The following is a 15,145-nucleotide window of genomic DNA, read 5'->3' as shown; positions in this document are numbered from 1 at the left end:
AAAACCTTCTGAATAGGACATTAAAGATTGAGACTACTAAATACTATTTAATACACACTGTCAACACTGGATGCCATGTCAGTTTTGCTGAGGGAAATAAATGTTTATGGCAGAGGTTCAGGATTGTCAGTATCCTCTGTTGTACTTGGTTGTCACACTGAAAACAGGTGCAGGGCCAGTGGTATAGGGGCTGAAGCCAGCTCACACAGGCTCAGGAGAGCCACTGTATGCATCTCTTCCCAAGTTCATGGTCAGGCTGGTAGCTACCACAGTACCACACAGTGGAAGTATTTACATCATGGAAATCAGCAAACACCACAAATCAGGGTAATTTTTCCCAAAAGTGGGTTGTTAAATATATACTAGTGTGCCACTGTTGCAGGCAGAACACAACTGGGCACCCTATGCAGCAGAATAAGGAGCAGCTGCACAGTGGATTGGATGGCAGGGACTATATACTGGGTCAGAGGATAACATGCACATATTTGAGTACAAGTCTGTGCCCACCCAGGCTAGAGTCTGCCAACTCACTCATCTGCACACACTACATAAAAAAGCAATAATAACTGATATTTGCATTGCTCTATAGTATCCATACACTATCTAGAAAAAACTTCTAAAATCTGCCTATTTACTTCTAAGTTGATAAGGAAAGAGAAGATAACTGTCCACATTTTCAGAAATTTAACTACCTCTCTACCAAGTCACTGGCTCTTTGGACTTCTGCTTCTCCCAGAGGATATTTCAGACTGTAATCATATCCAACAGATAGCTAACAAGCAATATGAAGGGTAAACTCCTCATTTGATCAAACCCCTCTCTCTCTTCTCTATCCCTCCCTTCTCCTTGTTTTGATGACCTTACAATATTAACCACAGGAAACAGGCTTTTCCAAAGACACATAATGAATTGTCAATTTCTTTTTGTGTTAATTTATAAGTACTATTTGCTTTACATGCCCACCTGCAAGGTATGGAGGTTCGTTTCTCCATATTCTCACCAGCCAATTAAACTTTATTAAGTTTTAATAGGTTGTCCAGAGAAATTTTGGGACAAAGCACTTACTTTTATGATACTATTTAGTACATCTCCTTAGGATAAATGTAAGCTTTGGAACATGGAAAGAGAAAGGAAATTCATAGTCCAAAGTCCCCTACAACTCCCCTTTCTTGCTAGCATCAGGTATTGCTCTACCATCAGTTTTGTATATAGTGACCCAAGCTTCCCTGTCCAATCTTAACCTTTAAGGAACTCAAAGCCCAGAGTGATGCTGTCTGCCCTATCCTAAATCCAGCCTGTAAGATCTTGTATACATATCAGACTAGGATACTAGAATACCCAGGTTCTAGGAATAATTTGCTAGTAAAGAAAACAATCTGGGCCAGTCATGGCAGCTCACACCTTTAATCCCAGCACTTTGGGGGGCCAAGGCAGGAATTCAAGGCCACAGTGAACTAATAAGATTGTGCCCCTCCACTCCAGTCTGGGCGACAGAGCAAGACCCTCTCTCCCAAACATAAAAATTTAAAAAAGAAAAACAGTCTAGATCTGCCTAAGTTATGGACACCCTCAATGGGCCTCAGAACAGTTTCTACTAGCTGAAAACATATATGCACGGCTATGTAGAAGTAATCATTTTAATTGCTTAGAGCAACTGCTTATATTTTATGCCTAATGTCAGTATTCTTAAAAAGATTATCACTACCCGTAAGTAAAAATGAGATTAATTTTTCTCCAAGTCTTATTTAACTAAGTTTTGGTCTCATACACTGAGATACCATAGCTAGTTCTTTTTATAACATGGTCATCTACTCACAACTTGATATTTATAGAACTGTTCTAAAGGAGTGCATGACAAAGAGCCCATAAATGTAATAAGATTAAATAAAAAGTGATAATCAATGCCAGTGATACTTTTCTGAAATTTTCTAAATACCTAAACACACCATCTGTAATATACAAATGGAAGCCCTTTAATCATATTTGCCTCTTGCTTTTAATTAATAAACAAAAAAGGAGAAACAGGCCTGCTAATATCTACTACAGTTATTTGTTATGAGAGATTTAATAACTACAATATACAGTCAAAGAAGAACTCTCTCAGGCATCTATTCTCCTACATCAATTTCTTTGGAGGCAAATTTCAGTGTACAGTATATAAAACACAAAATGTAAAGTTTAATTTTTTATTTCAAAATATTAAGGGATAAAAATGTTTTTGTTACATGGATACCTCATATAATGCTTAAGCCAGGGCTTTTGGTGTGTCTGTCACCAGAAATGCAAAGCGTTTGAAAGCAAAAAAGACAGTATTAAAAAAGATAACTCAAATATTTTTCTGCTTGGAACTCATAAAATGCCATTTTATAAAATTGTTTTCACTTATAAGAGGAATATTATGCCAAAACTATTTGATTGGTTGAATAAAAAATGTTCTGTGTTGTTTTATTTTTAAAATATTCATCATATTGTTCTAATTTCTTGGGTTTATTGAAGATAAGGTACTTCAACATCTATTTTTATTTTTATTTTTTTTTAAAGCAGCCCCAAAGAATATGGAACATCTATTTTTATGTCAATTAAAAACATAACCCTTGGGTGTGGCAGCTCAGGTCTGTAATTCTAGCAACTTGAGAGGTGGAGATGGTACGACTGCTTGAGGCCAGGAGTTCAAGACCAGCCTGACCAAGAGGGAGACACCCGTCTCTACAAAAAATATTAAAATTAGCCAGGTGTGGCGGCACGTGCCTGTAGTTCCAGCTACTCGGGAGGTTGAGGCAGGAGAATTGCTTGAGCCCAGGAGTTCGAGGTTGCAGTGAACTATGATAATGCCACTGCGCTCTAGCCTGGGCAACAGAGCAAGCAAGACCCTGTCTCAAAAAAACAAAACAAAACAAAACAAAACAAACAAAAAAACTTAACCCACAGGTATTCAGTATGTACCTCACTACCTCTGGGCTCATCTCAAGTATACAAGTACACAGTCTGTCCTTCTGATTGTTACATGCTGATTATTATAAAGTCACAGAATTTTAGGGTTAGACTGGACCTCTCTATATATATTTTAATAATGAAGCAACTGAGGCCCAGAGGGGCTTAATGAACTATCTAGTCACTAAAAATGAATAAATTCAGAATCAGAAGTGCTAAGTTCAAGTACTAGCTTTACCACTTACTACAATCTTACACAATTTAGCATTCATGATCCTCAATTTCTTTATCTGTAAAATTGGAATAGTATTGTATAAGTCACAGGATTTTAATGGGGAACAACGGGACATATAGTAAAAACGTAATCATGTACAAAATGACATAAGTTTCCACAAACCTTCTGAAGTTCGTCAAGTAACAGATTTTTCACATGTTGTACTGAGGTTAAATTTGTATTCACTCTGACAGTTGTGAATGATGGAGGATGTGACAGGTGCTTTAACAGAGTTTCAAACTTCCTTTCTGCTTCTTGTTCACCCAAAGCAGATACAACCTAAAAACAAAAGAACAGGTTAATCTTTAAATTTCATTATATGAATTACAAACATTCAGCAGAATATGCTTCTACAGCTGTTCCATCTAATGTAACATTTTTTAGCAATCGTTCAGTTCCCTTTCATTTTGCTGTACTGTTTATGTGTTAATGACACTAAGGGGGCAATAATACTTCACATAGTTCTTGAGTTTAATTGTGGTATTATAATAAACACCTATATAATGCCTCACAGGACTTAGAAAAACACTACCTCAACTTTAAAGCATTACTAACATTTTGAAAATATTATCTGCTGTATTTTTCACATAAATTCAAGATTTCATTCCACTTATTTATAATGCATTAACTCTTACAGTACTTCTGTAGAGCTAGTTACTTGCTAACGTCATATCCTAGAATAAATTGGTCAGCAGCCTTTTAAGATACCAATATTTAAAGAACATCAATATACTGTCATCCAAAGATCCCCCAGGACATCAGCTTTTTAAATATGGTATTATTAAATGTAAGAAAGTTATTGTCCAAAAAAAATGAGTAGCAAGATACCTGTCAGAAATGAAGGTATAAACATTCAAACAACCAGGTTCCCTTGAACTTAACTGAAGCTTTTTAAGGCACTCTTTTTGTCATTTTGGACTATATCCTGTTTCACAAAATTTTCACAAACCACTTGTCAGTCTACTAATCCACCAGTCTTAAAGTATTTGTCCTTTCTTGAAGTTTACTTTTATTAGAACAGAATATTCCTCTTTCTCAACTTTTTTTTTTTTTTTTTTTAAACAAAGGGATGGCTTTTGCTTTTGTAAAACTACAGTTGATGGGCTCAAGGCAGATGTGGTGTCAAAGAAAGATACCTGGATTTTGTCATAAAACAATGTTCAACATTTTAAAAACTGCTGGAAAAAAATTGCTGAACGTCCCTACTTCTCTTAATATGTTCCTTATATTTTAAGTCCCTTAAAATCAAGAGAATATATTTGCTCTTCCTAGTCTAGTCTAATCTTAACATAAATAAAATGGAAATACAATGTAGAAATCAAATCTACAAGTCATGGCTTCAAAAATGAGTAACATTTAAGTGGCTTTAGTATGACTAGAAAACCAAGGATTTGCAAAAAAACAAAGTTGCTTACAGCCAGCATGATAATAGAGCACAGGTTTTGCAATCAAAGACAATCAACATTCACTGAGAACCTCTGTGGTAGGCAGTGCCAATAGTAAAACCATATTAACGTTTTTTGAAGACTTATACACCAAAATAATGCCAGTTGCTTTCGCTCATGTTTAATACCCTAAGACAACCTTGTAAAGTACTTTGAAGCATTCTCAATTTTCACAGAAGAGGACATAAACCAAAGTCAAGCAATGGAAAGTAATTTCCTCAAAGCACTGGGATGCAAATCAACTACTTGAGATTCAAAATCTGTATCTTTTTTCATTATACCTGAGCTCCTTGCCTTCAGATTTCAGTAGTTGCTTGACAGTTGTGTCAACTTGGGTCCGTTACCTAAGTTCTTGGACCCTCAGTTTTCTAATTTATTAAAATAGGAACAAACCTCTAGCAGAAAAAAAGACTGTGAAGATTAAATTGTAAAGGTTTGCAAATCACCTAGCACAACTGTTTGGATTTAAAAGGCCCTCAATAAATTACAGTACCCTGTTCACCTGAGTGCCAGAGCAAGCACTGTAAGAGTACAGGTGAATTTTCTTTTCTCGTTCATTCATCCTTGTAACTTCTCCATTGCTACCTACTGACAGGCAAATAAGGTTTCCCCCCACCACCCAGAGCCTTCTTTCCCCTTCCCAAGTGTTAAAACACAGGCCTTATTCACCTCTTATCTCAGTAAGCATTAATACCTGTAGAAAAGACTGGTATTTTTACATTCGGATAAGTAGTAACAAATCATGCTGTAAAGATTTCTCTTTAGACATTTTTCTGTAGAGTGTGTAAATATTTGAATTTTTGCAAATATCATCTAACATCTTTATCTGACCTACCTCCTTGTTCATAAAGCCCTCTTTAAGATAGTTTTCAACCTCGGGCCTCAAAGATATTTTAGGGAAAATAGACATTTTTCTCGTTGTTTAGTTCTCCAAGAGAAATGCCGGAAAACGCTGGTTTTTCTCTTTCTGAATTATAGTGAGCAGTGTCCTGACAAAAACAGCCACTCCCAAAACGCCGGGACCACTAGGTGCCCACGAAAATCATGCCGATCACGCCGAGTTAAATTTGGAAGTGCAGAAAATGTCCACGCTTTCTCGACCATAGCCAGATTAGAAGCGTCTTTGGTCCTCTGGGTATGGTCACGGAAATTATTGAGGCAATGCCCTCAGGTGGCAAAGAAAACCACCCCCCCCCCCCAAAAAAAAAACAAAAACAAAAACTTAGTAGCATGAATCTGTGGTGAACCGGACACAGACCTGGAGATCTGGTCGGAAGCGGCTCTGTCGCTTATCACTCTTATATCCTAATTTCCAAATCCGCGCCCCCAACTTCCCCGTGGAAACCCTTTTCCGGCTTAGCGTCACTTCCGGCGCCTGAGGCGTTCCCCCGCCCTTTCCGGTCCCCTAATCCGCAGCCGCTAATCGCCGCTAGCCACGCCCCCCCGGGGTTCGGAACGGCGGGCGGTGCTTCCGCCCACCGGGTCTGGCAGAGTCTTAAGTAGGGAGGGGCGGCAGGCGGGGTGAGTCAACAGGTCTAGTTCCCGGTTGGAAAGCGCTGGGTGCCCGGAAATGGTGTGAGTTCATGGAAGATATCGCTTGCTTGAATAAGGGGAGGGGCCCAATTCCTGTCCTGCTGGGCGACCACCTAGTAGAGGCGGTGGCCCGGCTTAAATCCCTCAATGCCTTATCTAGAAAATATCTTTTCTACCTCCGTAACGAACAACCACATAGATTCTGGGAAAGAGAATAGCTTTAACTTGCCAGTAGAGTTTAGCAAGATTCTTGGGCAGTCTATGTATTTGCAATGGTTAGGAACTTGATCTCTGGATCAGCTTCAAAAACCTTCCATAAACGGGTAATTTACAAGCCACTAGAACTGCCACTGAGCAGCAGAGCCCCTAAAGGACTTCGTGTGTTCAAGATGGACACTTTGAGGTATCTGTTGGAACATTTATCAAATGTGACAAGGCTGGTCATATTGAGCCCTAAAGTAGAGGAGATGTTAATTCTTATTGACTGAATAATGACCACAGGCAAAGACCTAAGGATATTTTGTCCTCTTAGATGTTTTGAAACTCAGAATATTATGACTCCTCTTTGTAAACATAAAACAACTTCATCAGAATCTTACCAACATACTCTTCGCACCGATAGGAACGACATTAAATTTCTTTTGTATTACCTACACTGCAGCCCCCAAAGAGTGGTGTTCTCTCAAAAGATATTTACCAAATGAGATCATATTGACCTTTTGGACCATATGTAAGAAGAGAATTTTCTAATGGGAAATCTATCAATCCCATCTAATCTGGAGATTGATCAACTAGACTAAAATCACAGTGGTCATTACCTTAAAGGCTGAGAGTTAAAAAAAAAAAAAATTAAAGAGTACGTTTCATTCCTTGCTGGCAGAACAAACTGTCCTTTTAAGTCTTGGTTCAAACCCTGCACAAATTGATCTCGGTTATCTGAGTAATAAATTGACTTCAATGCCAGCTGAGGCCAGTTCTTCCAAGTATTACCTGGAGTTAGTTTATAATAGTTCATTCTAAGAAATATTATAGTTTTATTTTTTAAATTCCTGAGTTGTGACATTTTTCTTCCTTGAAATTTCAGTTTCTTTGTTCTAAGTATAGCATTTATAACTTTTTTTGTATTTTGTTGAACTGGACAGATTTTACTGGGATTCCACTTTAATTAAAAGCAGTTGTTTCCAATTAACATTTAGGAAACAAAATAAGCTATAATTAAAAGCAGGTATTTCCAATTAACATTTAGAAAACAAAATGAGCTGTAATTAAAAGCAGTTATTTCCAATTAACACTTAGGAAAGAAAATAAGATATCATGTTCCTTTTTATGACTTTTTTTCTTATTTCATAAATTCAAAATTTATTTTCAAATAGTACGATTCTACAGAACAGTATTACCTGTTGTGGCATTTTAAAAGGCCACGCTGCCAGGGTTAAAATAAAACCACCCGACTGAAGTCATAGTCTTTTCACTTAAGCTTGCTTTGTCAGCTGGTTTCAGGGACACCCAGTTTGGGATCATTTTAGGGTGTGAAGCTTTTCAATTCATGAAGAAGGTTAAAAAGAAAAAAAAATCGAACCACAGATAGAAAATGAAATTGAAAATCATGTAGGGAATTGGTTTATGCGCTGATTTCGATCTAGGATCCACGAACATACCTAATGCTTGGCAAAATTGCACGGGGAAGGGGGGTGGTTAAACCACATAACTGAACTCTGTGGCTACAGGCATTCCATGGCTCTCTCCCAACCAATTCTACTCAAAGTTAAGAATCACGGCAGAACCCCAAACCCGCCTTCCCAGGGTGACAGGTTAACAGTTCAGTTACTAGAAAACACTTCACTTCTGGGCAGCGAACGGCGCTGCTTAATCAGAGAAATTGCGGACTTTCCCAGTTTCAGAGTCCAAGGACACACCTACAAGACAGCAGAGACAACTCAAAGAAGGGAGCCTGGAAACGCTTCTAAAGGAGAACAAGAGATGGGGCGCTCAACGAGGGAAATTCCCCAATTCCGTATCGTACCTCAATCTCCCAGGCCCGCTAGGGGCCCGCCCGCCGGAAGGGAAACCGAAGGAAGCGCCACGTCGAAGGCGTGGGTTGACGAAAGCGCGCCGCCGTCACTCGCCGTCCTTCCGGTGATGGGTGGTCCTGGGATCGGCCGGGGAGGCGGAGCGGAGGCGGGGCCTGGGGCTGGTAGAGTCTCTAGTGGGTAGGTGGGTTCAGACAGAGGGGACTACGGGTCGGCGTTGGGCTCAGTGGGCTCGAAACAAAGGACTATCCGGTAGGGACGCGGTGGGGCGCTTTCTGACGGGTAGCTGAGCTTCGGGTCGAGGCTTCGCGGCCAACCAGTGTCTTCGTTGCGCGGTCTCAGTCGGCTTTTCCTCGGTTCCCCGCAGCCTGCGCCGCGGTGGGGGGCCCGGCGCAGCAGCACCTGCTGGTGAGGGACCCCGAGGCCCGCCCAGGTGCTCATGATGGGGCTGATCTTCGCTAAACTGTGGAGCCTTTTCTGTAACCAAGGTAAGAAGGATGGAGCCGTGCAGCGGTTCGAGTCCGAGGCGACGGGTCCGGCCGCCGGAGGAAGGGGACAGCAGGAGGCAGGGCTCTCCCGGGACAGAAGCGTTCTGAGACGCAGAGAAGTGACTTAGTCGAAGCGGGTAGCAGAAACTCGACGTTTTAGACTGGGAGAATATGCAGGAGAGACCTGATGTGTGGGAGGAAGGGGCAGTCAGAAGAGAAGGTATTTGGTGTCCCAGAATCCAAATTGAGAATTTTTGGATTTTAGCGAAGTAAAGTGGAACACACCTAAAGACGCTCGGAGGCATTTGGAAGGCCTTCTCTGTCTCTAGTTGGGCGCACTTGTGTCTGTGTCTAGCCCCAGGCTAAGTGTCAGCTCAGAAATCTAAAACTTTTTTTTTTTTTTTAAACGTGTTGCTTTGTTTTCCGCCCTGCCCTCTGAGCCAGTGCACCTTCTTCACGCTCCGATTTCGCCTGATCTCTAGTACTCAGGAATGAGTTATCCTATTCAGATACATGGGGTTTTCTGAAATCTTCATCCTAAGCACTTTTTTTCTTAGACGTTAAAAACCTAAATGCTTTCGGTTCTGTGTAAGATGTTACGTGTCCGTAATTAGTCTAGAACAGGTTATGAGACATCGAGAAGTCGCAAGTCCAAAGGGCCAGTAAGTTGTAAAACCTGTTCTGAGAATGAGATGTGATGTCTTCTGGAGAAAATATTTAGACAAAAAAGGGGCCGACAATAAGTTAAGCTGTAGGCATTTCTATTTACAGAATGGTTTCTTAGTAATTGAAACCAGTTTTTAAGTGCAGCTAGTTTCATTTTACATTTATAAATTTTATTTTTATGAAGATACCAATTTGTTATTGCTAATGTGGGTATCCGTTTTCTGAATGTAAGAAGTCTTGAAGAGCATGAAATGGTGTTAGTTCACTTGTTCTATGGATTGATAAGAACTTTAATCTTTCTGAAGGTTATAAATAAAGATACGTATGTGTGTCTATATGCAGTTACCACAGATAAATATTATTTATCAAATGATTTCAAAGTGGCCAGAGTTTAACTCTCTGTGGGTATTATCCATAAATTTAATAAATCACTTTTCAGCGTGTTTATATATTCTAATCCTTGTTAAATATATTCATCATGTAAAGCAGCATTTCAAGAGATGCTTAAAAGTATATAAAGATTAATACAATAATCACCTGTTTATCTTTCCCTAGCGCTTAAGAAATAGCATTACCAAATTAGTTGGTTCTCCATGTATACCCTTTCCCATTCCCCTTTCTCGTTTTCCTGTTTTAATACTGCTTCTCTTTTTTTTTTTTTTTTGAGGCTTCCTTAATCAGACTAGAAGGGAATAAAAGATATAAAGGGAAACTGAGAAGATGATGAAAGACATTCAGATGGCTACTTTTATAGTCACATAATTGTTCAGGCCTCCTAAATCTCCATTTCTACTTAGATTTTTTCCTTTAACTTTCCTCTTGAAAATTTAGGACTAGTGGTTATTCTGTCATTTTATTCTCATTCACTCTTGTGGCCATGGTTCCATCTTCAGAGTTAAGACCTTACTTTTTCTCAAAGTACTCAAGGATTAGTAAATGAGACAGACATGAAAAAAAATGCAGTGTGGCAAATTATTATATTTTACAGATACGTATAAAAATATAGTGAGGGCATCAAGAAAGAAGATTAATTTTTCTCAGGTAGTTTCTGGGAGACTTTGCAGAATAAGGTATACTTGGACTTTAATGAGGAGTAGGAGTTTGGGAGACATGCTAGACAAACGGGGTAGAAGGAGCATTTTATTCTAGGAAGAAGGAATAATATGCAAAAGGAAGAGGAATCAAATAGTTTGGTATATTTAGGGGTAGGTAGATTGAAGAGTTAGCTAGAAAAACCAGATCACAGAGGGCCTCAGATGTCAACTAAGACATTAAACTGTTTAGAGCAAGCAATGGGAGCCATTGAAGAGTTTGATTGTACATGTTTCTTAAAGCAGGAGAATAATGTAATAAGATTTATATCTTAGTGTGTATTTTTTCCCTGCATCAATGAAATTAATTGCCAATGTCAGCATTTTCCATTTTCATCACTATGCATATTCATCTAATCCAGAGGTATTAGATGTATTAGAATAATATGCCCAAGGCCCCACCTCAGATCACTTAAATCACAACAGGATAGAGTGGCCTGGGCATCAGTGCCAAGGTAACTGGAATGTGCAGCTAGTGTTAAGAACTACTTATCTTACCTTATGTACTCCTTTCCTTTATCTTCCAATATTTCCTAACTCTCATTCTTTTTTTTTCCTGTAGCATTTTAGAGCCCCAAATATCTTGTCACAAATTGGATGCTTTCTGACAATAAGAATACTAAAGCATGTATTGTCTAAGTTAAGCAACTTAAAAGTACATAATTAATGCCAGTAATTTTATATTGTTTAATTTTAAGCTAGAAAACTGATTGATTTGTTGGTTATTGTTGAAGGAAATAATTTCAACATCTGATCACCTTTGCAAGCATTTTATATATCTAAGTGGTTCTGTATGTGTGTTTCTAAGTATCTATGTGTGTGTATGTATGGTATCTTTAAACTTACCTGTAAAGTTTTGCATTCCTTTTTTTCTTTTTTAATTTTGTCTTTCATACACATGGTCTGTTTCTCTCTGTGCTGTGACTATACAAACCAGTCAACAGTTATTTCTAATGTTATCCAGAATTAAGAACAAATGAAATAAAGTTTTAATTGTAGTTCATTTTCACAACGAAGTAACATCTTAATTTCATTATCTCATTATTTCTCAGCTGTGAATTTCATGTTATTTGCAGCACTGATAGCCAACTTTTTGTGAGATTGTTACTGTTCTTTTCTTCTGACTGCGCAGATCTTGTGGCTCACATTTCTCCCTTTAGCTTATTCTACTCTTAATTCTGGACTTTCTGCTAGTTTCAAACACACCAAACTTATTATTTGCTCCCTATCTTCCAGAGCATTCTTTATTCATGGTTTAATTCATTAATTCATTCAGATTTCTGATCAAATGTCACTCCTCAGAGATGCCTTCCCTGACCACTTTATCAAAAATAGCACTCTTCCCACCCCAACACTCATTCTCTGTCTTTACCCTACTGTTTTTTCTCAGTAATGCTTATCACTACCTGTAATTGTATTATAAAGTTGTTCACTTGATTGTTCGCTCTTTCAGTGGAAATAACTCCCCAAGGCATGAACTTTGTCTTATTCACCACTATACCCCCAGTGCCTGGCACATAATAGGTGCTAATTCTTGTCCATTTTTTTCCAAACATACCATTTTATGTCAAAGTAATACATACATTGCTTTTTAAAGTTAGTGTTGAAGTCTTGCAGTGATATATATCAGTCATATCTCTTCAAACTCTTAACTTTTTTCCAGTATATACTTACATATATTTGAATAATATGCCTATATGAAAGTTATCATTTGTCTTATTATGGTAGAAGAGAAATTAGTACTTTTATTTCTCTTCCTCATCATCCTAGTGTAGTTTTTTGGTTTGTTACACACTAAGTCTTTCATTATGACTAAAGTTTTATTGCTGAGCCACAGTGTGCTGTAAATCATGTTTCCTTTTTTGCCTACAACTTTTCCCCCAGAGTAAGTAATCATATCTTCTCATTGTCTTAGTTTTCTTTGCACAGTTGGCTAAGTTGTTTCATGCTATCCAAAAACTTCTCTGTAACCATTTTTCCCACCTAACACCTATCAGATGATTTATCTTTCTCCCCCACCCCTATAGTCCTCCATCCTGCTTCTGACTGGACTGGTTTCCCTCTGTGCCTGGTGTACGGCTGTTCTGGACTTGTCTTTGCTATCATTCTAGAAATTTCCTATGCTTTTCTATTTTATCAAAACTATGTCTTCTTTCTTGCTTTACTCTTACTTTCATGAAATACATTCTTTAGAAATTTCCTGCAAAGGTGTCTATAGTGGGGTGGAGTTCTTGTTGTTTTTTTTTTTTTTGAGATGGGATCTCAGGATCTTACTTTGTTGCCCAGGTGGGTCTCAAACTCCTGGGCTCAAGTGATCCTCCTGCCTCATAAGTGGTAAATTTTTTTCAATTCCAAATGCCCGAGAATTTATTGGTCTAGCCTTACTTTTGATTTATAATTGGGATTGCTATAAAATTCTGAATTGGAAAACATTTATTTCAGAATTTTGAAGACATTATCTTGTCCTCCATTCTTGATTTTTTTTTTCTCTTCTAGTAGTTTTTAGAATTTTCTGTTTAGCCTTGGTATTTTTAAATTTCAAAAGAGTATACCTTGTGTCATTTTTTGTTCGTTATGTGTAGGCTCTCTGGACCTTTTCAGCCTAAACATGTACCTCTTTGGTTCTAGGATTTTTTTTCTAAATTTTTTTTAAGATTTCTTCCTCTCCTTTTCTGAAAATTCTGTTGGTCATATTGCACTAAATTGGTTATCAAAGATTCTTTTTATCTTATTATTATTTTGAGTTCTACTTTCTGGTTATTTCCTTGGTCTTCTACTCCTCCTGTTGAATATCGTGATTCAGCAATCATACTTTTCACTTGTAAAAACTTTTTATTTGCGAAATATTTTTTCGTTGTTCTTATGGCATCATTCCATGAACATTATGTCTTCTCTCTAGGTTTCTTTGAAGTTTTCTTCTGTTCTCTAATTTTTCATTTCTACTTATTTTATTAGCTTTTCATATATTTCATTGCATGAATGTACCACACTTTATTCATTTGCATCATAATCGATTACAATATTATGAATACCTTTAAGACTTTCTGTAGATGTATTTTCATTCTCTTAAGTGAAGATCTAGGACTGCCATTTTTAAGTCATAGACTAGATATACGATTACTTCTTATAAGAAACTGCTAGATTATTTTCCAAAGTTGTTATACCATCTTTGTACCCTAACCAACGTTTGAGAGTTCTACTTGTTCTACATTTTTACTAACATTTGGTATTGTCGGTCTTTTTAATTTTAGGCATTCTGTTGGATGTGTAGTGGTCTATCATTGTGATTTTAATGTACATTTCTCTGGTGACTATTGAGGATACTGACTATTTTACATGTGCTTATTGGCCATTGGTGTATAGTCCTTTGAAGACAGTTCATATCTTTTGCCCATTTTTTAAAATGGTTTTTTGGGGTCTTTTTTTATTATTGAATTTTAGGAATTATTTATATATTCTACAGTTGAGCCCTTTGTCAGATATATGTTTTGTGAATAGTTTCCCTCAGTCTGTGGTTTCCCTGTTCCTTTTCTTAAATGGGGATTTTTGCTGAGCAGAAATTTTTAATTTTGGTGAAATCCAGTTTCTCAAAAAAAAGTTTGTTTTAGTGGCTGGTACTTTCTGTGTCCTGTTTAAGGAATCTGCTCCTTTCATCTAGAAGCTTTATTATGCTTAGCTCTATGATCCACATCAAATTATTTTTGGTTTATAATGTGATTAGGGATTGAGTTTCATTATTTTTTTACATGGACACCTGCTTGTTCCAGCATAATTTCCTGAAGACTTTTTTCCCTCATAGGGATTGCCTGGGAGCCTTTGTTGAAACTCAAAACTCGAATGATCTTATGAACATGAGTCTTATCTCTGGGCATTCTCTTCTCTTGTATGGATCTATATGTATGTTTATCCTTGGGCCATACTACACTGTATTGATTACTATAGCTTTGTAGTAAATTTTGAAGTCTGGTAGTGAGAATTATCCAACTTTGTTTTGTTAATCTTTTAAAAGAAAATGTTTTAATTTTCTCTATTTCTCTGTTTTCTATAATTACTACTATTTATTTTCTCCCTTCTACTTATTTTGGGTTTACTGGTTTTTGTTTTTTTTTTTTTAACCACATAGCTTCTTAAGGGTGTGGCATTGTGTTATTTGTGTTTTTGTCTCTTCAGATATAAACATTTTAAAACTATAAATGTCCCTCTGTGTACTGCTTTAGCTACATTTTGCAAGTTTTATAATAATATGTTGTATTTGAATGTTCAGTTTGAAATATTTTCTAATTTTTCTGTGTATGATTTCATCTTTGACCTGTGGTTTATGTGTGTTTAGTTTCCAAACATTTGTTGTTTTTTAGATAGTTTAGTCTTGGTTCCTAAAGTAACTTACTTGTGGTCAGAAACATATTCTGTAAGATTTCCATTTTCTTTTGCAAATTTATTGAGCCTTTTTAATGGTCTGTCAGTGATCTGTTTTGGTCTATGTACCATTTGCACTTGAAAAGAATGTGCATTCTGCAGTTGTGTGTAATGTTTTATAAATGTTTTATAAATGTTTATTAGGTTAAGGTGGTTGTCAGTCTTGTTCAGATCTTCTGTGTTTTAATACATATCTCATGTAGAGAGCAGATAGTTGGATCTTGGTTTTGTATCCATTGTGAAATTCTCTCCCTTTTAATTGGAATACTTA

The 15,145-nt window shown here is 37.3% G+C and overlaps 2 protein-coding genes across 2 annotated transcripts in view; one reads left to right on the top strand and one right to left on the bottom strand.

Annotated features, from left to right (window-relative positions):
- Nucleotides 1-5,828, bottom strand: part of NSUN6 (NOP2/Sun domain family, member 6) — a 52,770-nt gene extending 46,942 nt beyond the window's left edge. The window contains exons 1-2 of the mRNA XM_012660895.1: nt 5,486-5,828; nt 3,329-3,484 (exon numbers count right to left, since the gene is read on the bottom strand). Coding sequence (XP_012516349.1) covers nt 3,329-3,484; nt 5,486-5,560 — 231 coding nt within the window. The 5' untranslated portion in view covers nt 5,561-5,828. The remainder of the gene's footprint in view (nt 1-3,328; nt 3,485-5,485) is intronic.
- Nucleotides 5,829-8,344: 2,516 nt separating this feature from the next.
- The window catches only part of ARL5B (ADP-ribosylation factor-like 5B), a 23,731-nt gene continuing 16,930 nt past the window's right edge, over nt 8,345-15,145 (top strand). Inside the window, exon 1 of the mRNA XM_012660914.1 lies at nt 8,345-8,701. Coding sequence (XP_012516368.1) covers nt 8,653-8,701 — 49 coding nt within the window. The 5' untranslated portion in view covers nt 8,345-8,652. The remainder of the gene's footprint in view (nt 8,702-15,145) is intronic.

The sequence above is a fragment of the Propithecus coquereli genome, unplaced genomic scaffold (assembly GCF_000956105.1).
Source record: "Propithecus coquereli isolate 6110/MARCELLA unplaced genomic scaffold, Pcoq_1.0 Scaffold69, whole genome shotgun sequence".
Lineage (NCBI taxonomy): Eukaryota > Metazoa > Chordata > Mammalia > Primates > Indriidae > Propithecus > Propithecus coquereli.
Note: the sequence above shows the minus strand (reverse complement) of the source record. Positions and strands in the feature narration are given on the sequence as shown.